The sequence below is a fragment of the Anopheles coluzzii genome, chromosome 2, assembly GCF_943734685.1.
Source record: "Anopheles coluzzii chromosome 2, AcolN3, whole genome shotgun sequence".
NCBI classification, from domain to species: domain Eukaryota; kingdom Metazoa; phylum Arthropoda; class Insecta; order Diptera; family Culicidae; genus Anopheles; species Anopheles coluzzii.
This window is the reverse complement of record NC_064670.1, coordinates 26048859-26066307: the sequence shown is the minus strand read 5'-3', so window position 1 is coordinate 26066307 and position 17449 is coordinate 26048859. Positions and strand designations below refer to the sequence as shown.

The window sequence follows — 17449 nt, the reverse complement described above, 5'->3', positions numbered from 1 at the left end:
TGTGGAGAGGAATAAGAGAAATGATTAGCAGAGGGACATTAGAATAATCGAAGAACATGGCAATGTACTATTAGTTAATATACTAAAACTTTTGAAAGGGTTTTCAGCGGTTCTAATACTGTTGGCGCACTTCCAGAACTCTTTGTGATGTTATATCATAATCGATCAAATAAAAAATATGCGATTAATGTATCACAGAGTTTCAGAACAGCTGAAAACCCCTGTAAAGCCCACTAAGGCAATACGAAATTCAATCATCAGTCTCTACATAGTGGTTCTAGTGCGTTAAAGATGTCATAAGAATGCTGCTGAGCGATTCTTGCTTGGTCTAATGATTCCTATTCTTATAAATTCTTTGCAATGAAAGCATCGACTGGCTCGGTTGTCTATTTGATAGAGGCACTGGCACCTACAAGGTCGGACAGGATAGAATCCCATCCAGAACTTTCCTCCCAAACCTTTTACTGACGCAACTGGTAGACATACGAGGGGAAGTCTAACATGAACGCGCGCCGATGTTGGCCGTTTTACGCCATAGTACGTTAAGAATATCTGTCGCGATACAAACAATCAGTTGTGTGTAGCGTAATTGGTACAGTACATCAAGTTGTTATCGTGGAGTGGTGATCAAAGTCTATACAGCAGCACCTCTCAATCAACAGAAAATGATTCTACAAAATTGACACACTCTCTCGAGAACGATTGTTTGTTTGTGTTCAATCTGTCCACTCAAACCCCCCCCCCCCCCCCTTACAATGTTCCAGAGTGTTTATAAACCCATTCCAAAGTGGTTGTTCTGTTCTCCATCACAACAAACGGGTGTTCTTACCTTGCACGGCACCACCGCCAGTGCTGCCCCTGCCACCACCAACGGAGTGCCGGCCGCTTGCCGCCGTATCATCCTCCATCGTCTCGGTAAGTGGCATCACCGTCGGGCTAGTTCGCTTGATGCGGGCCCAGTCGCGTGAACGCCATTCCGTCCGCTCCACCTTCGTCAAACCCTGCTGCTGCTGCTGGTCCGCTACGGTCGGCGATTTCCGCATCGTTGTGCCGGTCGTCGTCGTCGTCGTCAACCGGTCGTAGTGTGAGAGGTAGCTGCGACGCTGTCTCGCCGCAACGTCTGAAGAGGTTGTTACATCACGAGCCGACGACTCACCGTGGCTCAAGTGGCCAAGCCCCTGCATGGAACTGTAATAGTACGGGCTGCTGCTACTGTTAAGATGGTGGTAGCTGCTACTGCCCGTAGAGGCACGCAACGATCGACGATGCTCGAAGGTCGTTTGCCTGCTGCTCTCACGGCTGCTGCTGCTGTACGCATGATGCTGGTCGGCGGTAGTACCGGTGTGCTGTTGATGTCTTCTGTAGTACTCCTTCACTTTGGTGTGATCGTACCCGGCACTTGCCGTCGACCGTGTCGAAGACCGCTGATGGGAGATGGTACTGTGGCCACTGACAGTAGCGGTGTTAGTATACGATTTGTCTGTGTAGTGATTTGTACTGGCCTGCTGGTACTCTGGGGAATCAAAACATTCAAAACAAGTGTAAGATAAACACACACACACATACACATACATATCTAGACATGTTACCCGGGCCGGAATGTGGCCGATGCTCTTTGTGTTAACAGAGTACAGTTGCTCACTGGTTATCGGTGCTGCTTAGGAATATAGAAAGACCCTTCTGCTTTGACAGACAGATACGTGCAGATACGGTCCGATGTAACGCGGAGACCGCTCAAGGTAGTGACAGTAGTTGACAGATAGATATTGACAGCGGGGATTAGCTAGTGTACGGTTTAGTAGTAATAATCAGATACTGAAGCAGTATGCAGGCAGTGACAGTCCCGGCAGCTGCCACCATGTTTGACCCGGGTGCTGCCGCCGACTGCTAGCAGCAGACGCCATCAGGCTCATTACCTAGGATGTTGCTAGCAAAGATTGGCGGAACGAACTTGGTGTACGGATTTTCATAAACAGTAACCGCCGACTTGGTCTCAATGCTACCGGCGTAGTTGCGCGCCTCGAGCTTGTACGTGCCGGCGTCGTCCGTCGTGACGTTGACGATCTCGAGCGTCACCTTGCCGTCGCGGCGCGTCTTCTGCCGGTACTTGCGGCCCTGCACGAGCGGTATGTCGTCCTTGTACCACATGAACAGCGGGAACTTGCCGTCGACGTAGCAGGTAAACTTGAGGTTCGAACCCTCCGGCACGGTCTTATCCTGCAGCTGCGTAATGAACCGCAGCTTGTACCGGTAGTCGTACTCCTTGTCGTGCTGGCTGCGCGTTTCCGACCACTTGATCAGCGCCTCGTCCTCCGGATTGTAGTCGCAATCCTTCGCCCGCAGGTGCCGGCTCAGGATGGGCTTTTCCGACTTCTTGTGCAGCTCATCCTCGAACACCTTCAGCACATCCTCGTCGCTGTTCTTGTAGTTCAGCCAGTACGACATGTCCGTCTTGTCGACGCTGTTCTTCGCCCGGCACACGTACCGCCCGCTGTCCTCCTTGCTCGGCTGAAAGATCTTCAGCAGCTGGCGGCCGTCCGGGTACTTGCGGAAGTACAGCCGGCCGCCCGTGTTGTGGCGCATGAACACGCCCTGCACGATCCACACCGTCTCCGGTTCGGGATCGCCCCGCACGCAACACTCGAGCGTCAGCTCGTCCTGTATCGGGTCATACTTTTCTGTAAGGGAGAATCAGGTGGAAATCAGGAAAACAGTCCAGAAAACAAACAAAATGCTCGCAATGTTCGGGGGATTTCCCTCGCTCGATGTCCGACCATCCGACGTTTTGCCGACCGCTTCTGCCTCCTCTTCATCTCGTGCATACCTTGCATGGGGCGGGTAAAGACCGGCGCTTCGCCCTTAATCTCCGTCTTCTCCACCACCGACACCGTGCACGTTTGCTCGATCTCACCGTAGGTCGGGCACTTGGCCACGCAGGTGTAGCTGCCCGCGTCCCGGTACTTGCACTTCTCTATCTCCAGCACGCACGTGCCGCACCGCATCGTGGTGTGCGTCAGGCGCAACCCGTTGCCCAGCACACGCCCGTCCCGCTTCCAGTAGGAGCTCACCTCCTCCGGGCACTTCACGTACGCGATCAGCCGTAGCGTCTTGCCCGGCTCGACCCGCACGTTCGCCATGTGCGACACAAAGTCGAACTTTTTGCGCCGCTCGAACTCTTCCAGCGCTACCTGCGTGCGGGACTTGCGCCGCTTGTAATGCGGCTCCGGCTCGGGTTCCTTGGCCGGGGCCACCGGTTCCGGCTCCACAATCTGGACGCTACGCGGCTCTGCCGGGGCTTGCGCTTCCGCCTCCGCTTTCGTTTCCTCCTCCGGCAGCTCCTTCACGTCGGGCAGCTTGGGAGCGCGCTTTACCTTCGGCGGTCCCTCTCCCTCCTCCCCACCTTCCGCTTCCTCTTCCTCCTCCTCGCCGCCGTCTTCCTCCTCATCGCCGGCTTCGCCATCGCCAAAGGTGGGCGGCGGCTCGACCGCAATGTACGATTCGGCCTTAAACCAGCCGGGCCGCTTCTTGGCCAACCACTCGAAGTACTGCTCCTTGCTGCAGAAGTCGACCACATGCTTGCACGTCGCCTCGCCGACCGTGTTCGTCGCGATGCAGATGTACTCGCCATTGTCCGTGTACGAAGGGTCGTAGAAAACGAGCGACGCGATCGTGTGCTCGGCCGTCTCGTCAAAGTGCTGCGAGATGCGCATGTGGCTGTCCGGGTAGACGCCCAGCTTGATGATGCCCTTGTACCACGTCAGCGTTGGCGTCGGATTGGCCCGGATCACAAACTCCACCGTGAGGATGTTGCTGTACGGGTCGTAGTTTTCTACATGCAAAAAAAAGAGAGCGGGACAGTATGCAGAGGTGTTAGAAAATAGAGTGAAATGTGTGTGTTGCACCACCACTGCTTTACTTTACATCCTGATTACTTGCGGTTCGTCGAAAAAGATGAATGCACTCGCGAGACATTAAGTATCTATTAATTAAACTGACAGGGTTTCTCTAGGCAGCCCAACATTCTAAGCAAAGTGTATGGAGACCAGATCACTTCTGCGTATGTAGACTCAAGCAAAGCTATCAGTTTCCGTAAAGATTCATTTCAAAGTTTCATACAAAGGTCCTTGGCAACCGTTACTCCCCTCCTATCAATCTCTATAGAAATTCCTATACATGATGACGTCCAAAATCAGACTCATAAGCCTACTTGTAGTCTATCTAGCCACCTTGTTAAAATCCTACTTCAAGGTTAAGAAATCTCAAATGAACCTAGTCCAACCAACCAATGACAGATTATTCTACTTAAGATTAACATTACTGAACGTTGAAATGATATGTTTGCTTATGGCTTGGAGCTGCCCAGAGAAACCCTGTACTATGAACTACATACAGTTCATCACATCGTGTAGCATGAGCTACAACACAGAAGTTTTCGAATATCTTTCCAATGTGAACAGCATTAGTCATCGTTCGCAAGATGTTTTTCAACAACTGTCACAAATATTATTTCCATCACAATATTTGTTTAGCTCTTTATACATGATTTTCAAAACGTCACTAACTGAATCCAGACTGTGACGTGTTAAGTCATATTTAAAGAATTGAACAAATATTGTTATGCAAATACAAGGTTCACCGAGTCAGTACCTAAAGTAAACAGCTCTATTCAACGCTTGCCATATGTTTTTCAACAGCTGTCACCTATTGTATTTGCATCACAATAAATCTTTAGTTCTTCCACAAGATTTTCAACACATCACAATAAAATTTAAAACTCAGTCAAAAGCTTGTGGTGCGTTGAAAGTCATGTAGAAGAACTGATAACTCACTGTGTTGTAAATACAACAGACATGTGACAGCTGTGGAAAACATCACATGATGTTCCACATCGGAAAGAGGCTCTGCAAACCCTGCAATGCATGCTATAGCTGTTGAATATCATATCACAAGAGGCGAATAATGCTGTTCACATTGGAAAGTGCATCGAAAACCCCCCATTGTAAGTGTGCACAAGCTATATGTCACGAATAGGTACCACCACACCCAGTGCTATTATTAGCTATGCCCCAAAATCTAAACCAAACTAGCATCGGCATCGGCGCAAACTTACCTCGAACCATGCGCACGAACGTGGGCGCAAAGGTTTGCACCGTGTTGACCGGCTCGACCACCGTCAGCCGGCACACGGTTTCGATCTCCTCCGTCGCGTTCTTCGCCTTGCACTTGTACTCGCCCGCATCCTTCACGGTGACATCGTTGACCCACAGGCAGCCGTACGCGCCCCGGTGCATGTCGTTCATGTCGACGATGTGGTCGTCGTACTCGACTGGCTGCCCGTCCTTGAACCACTCCAGCGTCGGATCGAACCCGGTGGCGCAGCACATCAGCTTCAGCCGGTGGCCGGCCACGAGGGCCCGGTTGGTCAGGTGCACCGACCACTGCAGCTTGTCCCGCTGGTGCAGTATCTTCTTGTGGTAGTAGCGGGCCATATCGCCCCCGATCGGCGGCGGCGACGGTGACTTCTCCGGCGCCGTTCGCCTGTGCTTGGCATGGCCACCCACTTCCGGTGGTGGCGCGGCCGGTGCTTCGCCCTCTTCGCCCGCGGGCTGTTCTTCGGTCGTCGGTGCGGCGGGTGCTTCGACGGCGGCAGGAGCAGGAGGTGGTTGTTCCTGCGGTTGAGCTGGCGGAGGTTGGGGAGCGCCAGAGGGAGGAAGTGCGGCATCGCCCGAGACGGGTTGTTCGGCTGCCGGAGCATCGCCAGCAGTTGCGGTAGCTTCTGCTACTGCTGCCGGTTGTTCAGGGGTAGAAGCAGTGGCAGCAGCTTCTGCTGCTTGCCCTTCACTTGCAACTACTGCCGGTGCCTGCTGCTGCTGCTGCTTGTCCTCTAGTGAAACATCATCTTAATGTATTAGTAAAATGATACAATACATCGAATTAGAATCCACCGCCAATCGACTATCACGACAACAGAAGGACACAGAGACACAGCTTTAGTGATAGCTCCGATGGATATCGACCGATGTGTGACGACGACGTGCGGCTACGACAGTAGGACGGACGGGCACAGTGACGACGACTGCTACACGCACACCACGGGCGAAGTTACACACACACACAGAAATACAAACAATACACATACACAAAAACAATACACACAATCGTAACGAAGAGTGGCCGGCCAATGCCTGGCGCGTACACTGTGCGGCTACATGACTCTATATCGCAAAAGAACTGCTCGATGGTCGAGAACTCCACCACCTCAGCCAACACCTGGAGCCCCGGTAGCATAAACACACGCTTGCACACAGCCTACTAGCCTACTACTACTAGCGCTTGGCAGGCAATTTTGGCGTTACCTTTGATCGAGATGAACGTCGGCGGCGTTGGTTTGGTTTCGTAATTTTCGTACACCGTCAGCGAGGTGCTGGTGGACGTTTCGCCGTTCTTGTTCTTGATCATGCAGCAGTACTCGCCCGCGTCGGCATTGTCGATGTCCTTGATCTCCAGGCTGAGCAGGCCCTCGCTCACCTTGAACGTGTGCTTGGTGCTCTTCTCGATCGGGTCACCGTTCTTGAGCCAGCGCACCGTGATGCCCGGGCCGGAGATCGTGCAGGTCAGCTTCACCGTCGAGCCCTTCGGGGCGGCACGCGCCTTCAGATGCGAGATCACCAGCGGCGGTCGCATCATCTGGCGCTGCCGCTGCCATTCCAGGTCGCGCTCCCGTTCCGTCATCTCCTGCGTGGTCGATTCGCGGCGCGACGCTTCACGGGACTTCTCTTTCTCCTTCGCTTTCGGTTTCGCCTCCGCTTCCGCTTGCTGCTGCAGCTGCAGTTCGAGACTGTCGATGCTCTTCCACACCGACGGATCGAACTCTTCCTTCACCGGGATCAGCTCTACGTCTGAGTCATATTCGGGCTCGGGCGGTGGCTTTATCGGTTCCGGCTCGGGCGTCGGCTCCTTCGGCGGGGGCGGCGTCGGCGCCCGAGGCGGCTCGGGTTCGGGTTCCTCCTCCTCCTCCTCTTCCTCCTCCTCTTCCTCCACCGGTTCCGGCTCTGGTTCCGGCTCGGGCGGGGGCGGCGGCGGCGGCGTCGGCTCCTTCGCGGACTTACCTGCCTCCTCCTCCTCCTGTATGCGGGCCAGCTCGGCGGCCGCCTCCGCCTCCGTTTTGGAGTGCTCCTCGGCCGGCTTCGGCGGCTCGGGCTCGACCATCTCCTCCTCCACCACCACCACCTTGACGGTCGAGATGTCGCCGCAGCTGGCCGGATCCAGCGAGCACGAGTCGGTGAAGAACAGCGAGATGTACTCGTCCACGTTCGTGACGCCGCCCGAGATGTCCATCACGAGCGCCTTGTCGATGATGGCCTTCTGGGACGCGACCTGCTTCTCCGGCCGCTCGCCGATCTCGAACGGCGACTTTTCCCGGTGCAGGCTGCGGAAATCGCGCGGCGAATCGCCCCGCCCCGGTATCTTCAGCAGGTCCAGCATCGTCGGCTCGGCCGGCGTCACCTCCACCTGGACCGGCTCCTCCGGCTGGTTCTTTTTCGACCGCGACCGGCGCTCCCGTCTGCCCGTCATCGTTTTCCCTTTTTCCTCTGTGTGTGTTTCTGGTGCTATCCGGGAATTACCACCTTACAACCTTACCCCTTCTCTTTGCGACGGCGTAGCGCTCCACAGCATACACTTACACAGACACACACACGCACGCACGCACGACACACAAAACACACAGACACACGCGGAGTTGGATGGTCGCCTCCCCTGCAGAGGCGCGATCAGCGACGTCCTGATCGCTGACGATCGATTCCGGCGCACCAACAACACCAACCACCACCAGTTCTCAGTACCACCAGCAGCTCCACCTTTCGGAAGGGGGTCGGGAGAATCTGGGAAAATTGGACAGGAGAAATTAGAACGGAAATGGAGTACTACACAGCACCGGCACCAAACCACCGTGTTTTGGGGGAAACTTTGGAAACGGAGAGCCCAACTACGGGCAACAACCACACAAGCAATTTTTGTTTTTTTGGGTATATTCTTCCCCGAAATCTCGAGCCAACCCACCAGCGAGACCGTGACGACACACTGTACAGGCGAACGCTGTCGGAGAAGTGAAGCGCACTTCGCACGGTGCAGGGTAGTTCAATTTTCTCGGCTGGTACGAAAGGTACGAACCATCACACAAATCCCCACAAATCGGTACTCACTCCCTCACATTAAAAAAAAAATCCCCACCGGACGTGGACACAATGTTAGCGCGAGGCCTAGAATCGGGGGCTACTTTGCTGCGTTAGCTAAAGCGCGCAACTATGTCAATCGGATCGTTTCGATCGGATCTGCTGGTTGCCGAATCGAACCCGAAACCCGACCGACGCCGAGACTTGGGGAGTTTAACGTGTATAGTTCGGTTTCGTGTGATGACGGAGCCTGCCACTATTCGCTATTTAGTGGTGACATAGTTTACGCGACATAGCTGGCTGGCTGTGACATAGTTTAGCGATGCGCTGTTCTACTTTATCGCATTATTTATAGGCATCTGATGACACCGACGTGTACGCGCGCCCGCCCCAAGGTGCGAAAAGAGGTTGTTTTGCTATCCCTCCCCAGCTCCGAGCTTAGTGGGTCAATACCTGATTGATTCAATGGCGCGCACGCAGCGCAACGCATATCCTATATATCCCATCGTCATTCGGCCGATTGGTAAGCACAAGGCATGTGGGCACACGCCGTACAAGATGGCGCACACCCCACCATCATGTTGAGCGGATGGTATGGCTCGAAATGGGCTTAAATAACATTGCGTTTAGCGCTTTAATTGATGTACAGGGCACTGCATTATCGGAAGCAGCGTAGGCGGGAAGGCGGGTGGTTGTTTTCCTTATGTTTTTTTTTTTCTTCTAGTCCTTGTGCTAGAGCTTTCCTTTGTTGAGAAAGGCATTATTTTCACTTGCACGAAGAAGAAGAGCAAGTACACGCAAGTCCGACAGGGGTTTAGCCGAAGCAGTTGCCCGATAACGATCATCCCCGTACCTCACGAATGCAAAAGGTATTTCTGGGTAATCTGCCAAAACCCTAACTGCGCACAGGGCTGTGGCTGTGTGTAATGGCGATGGGATTATGCCAAGTGTTACTACTGCATGCGAGGTCCACGAGATCTGTGAGTACCACGAGAGCCGACAGTACTCGGAACATTGGATGCTGGAATTTGCGTAAAGGATCCTGAAAGTAACATTTATAGTAGTAGCCGTAGGATAACCAGTGAGACTATTCCTGTTAACATTAGAGATGGTAGTTAGAGCATTGGTGATTTGTTCAATGGGAGGTTTGGGCGTCGCGGCCAGCTATGATCGGAATGATCGTCTCCGCCCACAGTAACATTGAGAATATTTCTATTGAAATTCCTTGAGATCATCCCCTGTTAGTAATTGAATCGAGCCGACCAACTACAGAGGATCTCTTTTACTTGATGGACAGAATGAATTCCTCGGATCATAGTCACACGGAGCTATCTTCGAACATGTGTATGTAGGGATATTTTTACCCCTAACAGTGTCGCACGACTGCAAAACGATTGTAATAAACGCTAGACATTGTCCACCGTTCGTCATTTCGGATGTTCCGCACATACGCTTTGTTCCGATCGCGACACCATGCCACCATGCCATGCAGCCAAAAATACTACCTACAAAGGGGCAGACCGCGGTTTGTGTGTGTGTGTGTTTGATCGATAAAATTAGTTCCCCGCACAACAAGTGCGACATGTCCGAAGAAGAAGCTTTCCGTCCGCCCGCGAGAAACCTTCATTGAACAAATCAACCAATCAACAAGTTGGGTTAAAAATAGAAGATGAAAACAAAAGAAAACCACAACAAAAAACACGTACCCATTTGGTGCGGTATGCTGAACGACGGGCAGATGATATCATCGCTCGTATCATACACCTCGACGGTGCACTTGTTGAACGACTGGCCGTAATTGTTGAAAACGTGGCACGCATACACACCGGTATCCTCGTACTCGGCGTGGTCCACCTGCAGCGTGATGAGCCCGTTCTTCTGCACCATATGGTACCGCCCGGTTGGTGCGATGTCGCTGCCATCCTTCGTCCACCGGACGTCAATCTCCGAGTCCAGCACCACGCACAGCAGCTTGAAGCTGTGATCGCGCTCGATGAACACGTTCTTCAGGTACACCGCAAACGATGGCCCGCGCTTGGACGGTAACGCGCCCAGGCTGCACCTGGACGAGCTGCGGGGCGGATCGTCCCGCTGCCCGACCGGGCTACGGGTGGCATGGCGCCGTACCGCATCAGCCCGGCTCTGCTGCGCGTCTACCGTGCGGCGGGCACTTCTTTCCCGGCCACCGCCCGTCATCGATTCCGCCTCGTCCGTAAGTCCCTGGCGTGCGGCAATCAGCTGGATGTGCGTCTGTTCCGACTTTTGCTCCCGACGCACCTCCTGGCTGCTGGCGATCTTGTAGTGCGTTATCAGCTGCTTCACCGCATGTATCGCATCCAGCGTGCTGGTGCGGGTGTACTTCTCCTTGCTACCGATCACTATGAACTGTTCCTCGCTCAGACAAAACTCGATCGTGTCGAAGATCTTGAGCAGTTGCAGCTGGTAGCGCAACAGCCAGTCGGAAATCGTCCCATTGCTGCCGAGCCTGCGCATCACGTCGCAGTACCGCTCCAGAGACTCTGCTAGCAAACGAAGATACTCGACGGAGTCGAGCTGCAGCGGGTTCACCGTTAGCCGTTCAATTACCAGCTCGAACGCGCCCAGCAGCTGGTCGTCCTTCTCGACCAGCGTCTGCAGGCAGCAGGTCGTCCTAACCTGCAGCATGACGCTCTTGAGCGTGGCCAAATTCTTACGAACCATTTCCAGCAGATCCTTCTGCTGTTCCGTCTTGCTGTGCAGATCAAGCAGCGCCTTCAGCAGCCGGTCCAGGCTAAGAAGTTGCCGCTTGATCTCCTCCACGATCGTAACTTCGCGCTCATTGCGCACCCTGGTAAGGTGCTGCTGCGAAATTAGCGATACGATGCGATACAACTGTCTCAAGTTATGCTTCAGTGCCGGATTCAAGGCTTCAGCGTCTCCCGCGCTCGTGCTTGGCGGCAGAACGCTCACCAGATCGTGCACGGGAATGGTAAGCTGCTGCAGAATGTTTACGCAGGTCGCGTAAGACGGCTTCTGGACAGTGGCCACCACGGACGGATGCAGCAGGGTTAAGGATTTACAAATTTGCACAAAGTAGGACTGTACGGTCTTTGAGGTAAGATCTACCCGATCCGAACCGAAGTTCAGCTGAATGTACTCAAGATCCTTCTGCAGCAACTGCAGTTCCACGCTCGTTTTGCTTAGCGCGAGTTCTGCTTCTGCCTGCGTTGAACGTCTTTGGTAAATGCATTGTCTTACTTCGGTGAGCAGTACCATTACGGTTTTGTAAAGTGTGTAAACGGTTCTCCATTCCGTAACTTGAAGCTGTTCGCTTCGTTGTGGCAACTGGCCAAATGAATCCACCAATTGCAGAAGGCTATCTTCCAGCACTTTCCATGTCTCGGACTGCGCTGAGTAAAGGTCAATCTGAGACAAGGTGGTGATCCATGTAGCGATTGGAGCGTGGAAATGCTTCACAAGTGGCATTTGAACCTCGCAACGCTCGAGATCGGCAGAGGTCATCATGCTAAGCTTAACATTTTTAAGTGCAGAGGACAAATTTTTTCCCGCACTATTGGTTAGGAACATACGCTTGATTTCCAGCAGCAGTTCATGCACATTGTCTAGGACGGTTTGAACCTTAGCAATAGTCTTTTCCTGCTGAATAGTATCTTCCGATTTCTTCATCATCACCACAGCGGCTTGCGCTGTATCTCCTATCTTCCTCTGAACTTCATCTTCTTTCTTTTGCTGCTTAGTTTCATTCGTTTCCTGTACCATCCTTACCTCAGCTTCTTCTGTTTTCTTGCTCTTTTTCCTTATCTTTTCCTCTTCCGCCTTCTGCTTAGTATTTTCTTCTTTCTGTATTGTCTTCTTAGCTTCGTCTTCTTCCTTTTGTTTCTTTGTTTCTGCTTCCGCCTTCTTTTGTTTTGCTTTTTCCTTTTCTTCCTTCTCTTTGATTTCTTCCTCATCTTTCTTCTTCATCTTTTCCTTTTTATTTGCTTCTTCTTCTTCCTTTTTCTTCTTGATGTCTTCCTCTTCCTTCTTTCTCTTAGCTTCTGCCTCGGCCTTCTTCTTGGTCTCTTCTACTTCTTTTTTCTTTCTAGCTTCATCCTCTTCTTTCTTCTTCTTGGCATTTTCTTCTTCCTTCTTCTTCTTGGCCTCTTCTTCAGCCTTCTTTTTCTTGGCTTCTTCCTCTTCCTTCTTCTTCTTGGCCTGTTCCTCTTCCTTCTTCTTCTTCTTGGCAGCTTCTTCATCCTGCTTCTTCTTGGCGTCTTCCTCTTCCTTCTTCTTCTTAGCCTCTTCTTCAGCTTTCTTCTTCTTAACTTCTGCCTCTTCTTTCTTCTTATTGGCTTCTTCATCTTCCTTCTTCTTCTTAGCTGCTTCTTCTTCTTGCTTCTTTTTGGCATCTTCCTCTTCCTTCTTCTTCTTGGCTTCTTCCTCTACCTTCTTCTTCTTGGCAGCTTCCTCTTCCTTCTCCTTCTTGGCAGCTTCCTCTTCCTTCTTCTTCTTGGCGTCTTCCTCTTCCTTCTTCTTAGCCTCTTCTTCCGCCTTCTTCTTCTTGGCATCTTCCTCAGCCTTCTTCTTCTTGGCTTCTTCCTCTTCCTTCTTCTTCTTGCCTTCTTCCTCTTCCTTCTTCTTCTTAGCTTCTTCCTCTTCCTTCTTCTTCTTAGCCTCTTCCTTCTTCTTCTTAGCCTCTTCTTCAGCCTTCTTCTTCTTGGCTTCTTCTTCTTCCTTCTTCTTGATTTCTTCCTCTTCCTTCTTCTTCTTAGCCTCTTCTTCAGCCTTCTTCTTGATTTCTTCTTCTTTGTTCTTCTTGACTTCTTCTTCTTGCTTCTTCTTAGCTTCTTCCTCTTCCTTCTTCTTCTTGAGTTCTTCCTCTTCCTTCTTCTTGATAGCTGCATCCTCTTCCCTCTTCTTCTGGAACTCTTCCTCTTCCTTCTTCTTCTTAGCTTCTTCCTCTTCCATCTTCTTCTTGGCCTCTTCCTCTTCCTTCTTTTTCTTGGCTTCTTCTTCAGTCTTCTTTTTCTTAGCCTCGTCTTCAGCTTTCTTCTTCTCGGCTTCTTCTTCTTTCTTCTTCTTCTTAACTTCTTCCTCTTCCTTCTTTTTAGCTTCTTCCTCTTCCATTTTCTTCTTGGCTTCTTCCTCTTCTTTCTTTTTCTTAGCCGCTTCTTCCACCTTCTTCTTGGCTTCTTCCTCTTCCTTCTTCTTAGCTTCTTCCTCTTCCATCTTCTTCTTGGCCTCTTCCTTTTCCTTCTTTTTCTTGGCTTCTTCTTCAGCCTTCTTTTTCTTAGCCTCGTCTTCAGCCTTCTTCTTATTGGCTTCTTCCTCTTCCTGCTTCTTCTTGACTTCTTCCTCTTCCTTCTTCTTCTTGATTTCTTCTTCTTCCTTCTTCTTGGCTTCTTCTTCAGCCTTCTTCTTCTTAACTTCTTCCTCTTCCTTCTTCTTCTTGACTGCTTCCTCTTGCTGCTTCTTTTTGACCTCTTCCGCTTGATTCTTCTTTTTGGCTTCTTCCTCTTCCTGCTTCTTTTTGGCTTCTTCCTCTTCCTTCTTCTTCTTGGTTGCTTCCTCTTCCTTCTTCTTCTTAGCTTCTTCTTCAGCCTTCTTCTTCTTAACTTCTTCCATTTCCTTCTTCAGCCTGACTTCTTCCTCTTTCTTCTTCTTCTTGGCTTCTTCCTCTTCCTTCTTCTTCTTGGCTTCTTCCTCTTCCATCTTCTTCTTGGCCTCTTCTTCTTCCTTCTTTTTCTTGGCTTCTTCTTCAGCCTTCTTTTTCTTAGCCTCTTCTTCCGCCTTCTTCTTGAATTCTTCCTCTTCCTTCTTCTTCATAGCTGCTTCCTCTTCCTTCTTCTTCTTGGCCTCTTCTTCAGCCTTCTTCTTGGATTCTTCCTCTTCCTTCTTCTTCTTGATTTCTTCCTCTTCCTTCTTCTTCTTGGCCTCGTCTTCAGCCTTCTTCTTGACTTCTTCTTCTTTCTTCTTCTTTACTTCTTCCTCTTCCTTCTTCTTGGCTTCTTCTTCTTCCTTCTTCTTCTTGGCTTCTGCCGCTTCTTTCTTCTTCTTGGCTTCTTCCGCTTCTTTCTTCTTCTTGGCTTCTTTTTCTTCCTTCTTCTTCTTGGCTTCTTCCTCTTCCTTCTTTTTCTTGGCTGCTTCCTCTTCCTGATTCTTCTTGGCTTCTTCTTCTTCCTTATTCTTTCTGGCTTCTTCTTCTTCCTTCTTCTTTCTGGCTTCTTCCTCTTCTTTCTTCTTCTTGGCTGCTTCCTCTTCCTGCTTCTTCTTGGCGTCTTCCTCTTCCTTCTTCTTCTTAGCCTCTTCTTCAGCCTTCTTTTTCTTGGCTTCTTCTTCTTCCATCTTCTTCTTGGCCTCTTCTTCTTCCTTCTTCTTCTTGGCTTCTTCCTCTTCCTTCTTCTTGATTTCTTCCTCTTCCTTCTTCTTCTTAGCCTCTTCTTCAGCCTTCTTCTTGATTTCTTCTTCTTTCTTCTTCTTGACTTCTTCTTCTTGCTTCTTCTTGGCTTCTTCCTCTTCCTTCTTCTTTCTGGCTTCTTCTTCTTCCTTCTTCTTTCTGGCTTCTTCCTCTTCTTTCTTCTTCTTGACTTCTTCCTCTTCCTTCTGCTTCTTGGCTTCTACCTCTTCTTTCTTTTTCTTGGCAGCTTCCTCATCCTGCTTCTTCTTGGCCTCTTCCTCTTCCTTCTTCTTCTTGGCAGCTTCCTCTTCCTTCTTCTTCTTAGCCTCTTCTTCAGCCTTCTTTTTCTTGGCTTCTTCCTCTTCCTTCTTCTTCTTGGCCTCTTCCTCTTCCTTCTTCTTCTTGGCAGCTTCTTCATCCTGCTTCTTCTTGGCATCCTCCTCTTCCTTCTTCTTCTTAGCCTCTTCTTCAGCCTTCTTCTTAGCTTCTTCTTCTTTTTTCTTCTTGGCTTCTTCCTCTTCTTTTTTCTTCTTGGCTTCTTCCTCTTCATTCTTCTTCTTGATTTCCTCTTCTTCCTTCTTCTTCTTGGCCTCTTCTTCAGCCTTCTTCTTCTTAGCCTCTTCTTCAGCCTTCTTCTTCTTAACTTCTTCCTCTTCTTTCTTCTTAGCCTCTTCTTCAGCCTTCTTCTTCTTAACTTCTTCCTCTTCTTTCTTCTTTTTGGCTTCTTCTTCCTTCTTCTTCTTGGTATCTTCCTCCTCCTGCTTCTTCTTGGCTTCTTGCTCTATCTGATTTTTCTTGGCTTCTTCCTCTTTCAGATTTTTATTGATTTCTTCTGCTTCCTTCTTTTCTTTATCAAGCTTAATCTGTATAGCTTCTTCTTCTTTCTTATTCTTAATGGCCCCTTCCTCTTCTTTCTTTTTGTTACTTTCTTCTGCCTTTGTCTCAGTTTCTGTTTCATCTATCTTTTTCTTATATTCCTCTTCTGATTTCTTATTGCTGACTTCAGCCTCTTCTTTCATCTTCTTGGCTTCTTCTTCATCTTTAGTCTTCTTAGCTTTTTCTTCTTCCTTCATCTCCTTATCCTCTTCCTCCTCCTTCTTTTTCTTGGTCTCTTCCTTTTCCTTCTTTATCATAATCGCATTATCTTCTTTCCTAATTGAACTATTATGTTTTTCTCGTGCGTCCTTCTCTATTTGGATACACTCACGGATGTCGTGCTGTACATGAGTGACCGTCTCGAGCAGTTTGCTATGAACTGTGCCCTCTTTGGCCTGTTCCAATGAATGCTCAGACTGTGCCTTTTCAAGCGACTCGCACATCTGCAGCAAACAATCCTCCATCACTACCGTCGACTCTACTTGAGCCGACTGCAGATCGATGTTCTTCAAGGTCTCGGTCACCTTCGCAATAGGAGTTGCAATGGCATTCACCAGCTCAATGCTCTCAAGCTTCATAGGCTGGCCGACGAGCTCGTTGATCGTACTCTCCAAAGCGAACAACGGCTTCGACACCTCCTTCACTACAATCTCTGTCTGGATGAGCTGTTGGACATCAGACAACGATTGCTTCAGTGACTCCAGAGCGCCCTGTTGCATCTGAGATGCCTTGGCCCGAGTGTCTTTCTCCATCTGGATACACTCGCGGATATCGTGCTGTACATGAGTAACCGTCTCGAGTAGTTTGCTATGAACTGTGCCCTCTTTGGCCTGTTCCAATGAATGCTCATACTGTGCCTTTTCAAGCGACTCGCACATTTGCAGCAAACAATCCTCCATCACTACCGTCGGCTCTACTTGAGCCGACTGCAGATCGATGTTCTTCAAGGTCTCTGTCACCTTCGCAATAGGAGTTGCAATGGCATTCACCAGCTCAATGCTCTCAAGCTTCATAGGCTGGCCGACGAGCTCGTTGATCGTACTCTCCAAAGCGAACAACGGCTTCGAAACCTCCTTCACTACAATCTCTGTCTGGATGAGCTGTTGAACATCAGACAACGATTGCTTCAGCGACTCCAGAGCGCCCTGTTGCATCTGAGATGCCTTGGCCCGAGTGTCCTTCTCCATCTGGATACACTCGCGGATGTCGTGCTGTACATGAGTGACCGTCTCGAGCAGTTTGCTATGAACTGTGCCCTCTTTGGCCTGTTCCAATGAATGCTCAGACTGTGCCTTTTCAAGCGACTCGCACATCTGCAGCAAACAATCCTCCATCACTACCGTCGACTCTACTTGAGCCGACTGCAGATCGATGTTCTTCAAGGTCTCGGTCACCTTCGCAATAGGAGTTGCAATGGCATTCACCAGCTCAATGCTCTCAAGCTTCATAGGCTGGCCGACGAGCTCGTTGATCGTACTCTCCAAAGCGAACAACGGCTTCGACACCTCCTTCACTACAATCTCTGTCTGGATGAGCTGTTGGACATCAGACAACGATTGCTTCAGTGACTCCAGTGCGCCCTGTTGCATCTGAGATGCCTTGGCCCGAGTGTCTTTCTCCATCTGGATACACTCGCGGATATCGTGCTGTACATGAGTAACCGTCTCGAGCAGTTTGCTATGAACTGTGCCCCCTTTGGCCTGTTCCAATGAATGCTCATACTGTGCCTTTTCAAGCGACTCGCACATTTGCAGCAAACAATCCTCCATCACTACCGTCGGTTCAACGTGAGCCGACTGCAGATCGATGTTCTTCAAGGCCTCTGTTACCTTCGCAATAGGAGTTGCTATGGCATTCACCAGCTCAATGCTCTCAAGCTTCATAGGCTGGCCGACGAGCTCGTTGATCGTACTCTCCAAAGCGAACAACGGCTTCGATACCTCCTTCACTACAATCTCTGTCTGGATGAGCTGTTGGACATCAGACAACGATTGCTTCAGTGACTCCAGAGCGCCCTGTTGCA

At 50.4% G+C, this 17449-nt stretch overlaps 1 protein-coding gene across 1 annotated transcript in view; it reads right to left on the bottom strand.

The window, feature by feature from the left end:
* LOC120948527 (uncharacterized) overlaps window positions 1-17449 on the bottom strand; it is a 35506-nt gene that overhangs the window by 2730 nt on the left and 15327 nt on the right. Inside the window, 8 exon segments of the mRNA XM_049607200.1 lie at window positions 830-1513; window positions 1917-2678; window positions 2825-3829; window positions 5111-5899; window positions 6357-7628; window positions 9881-13256; window positions 13332-16061; window positions 16497-17255. Coding sequence (XP_049463157.1) covers window positions 830-1513; window positions 1917-2678; window positions 2825-3829; window positions 5111-5899; window positions 6357-7628; window positions 9881-13256; window positions 13332-16061; window positions 16497-17255 — 11377 coding nt within the window.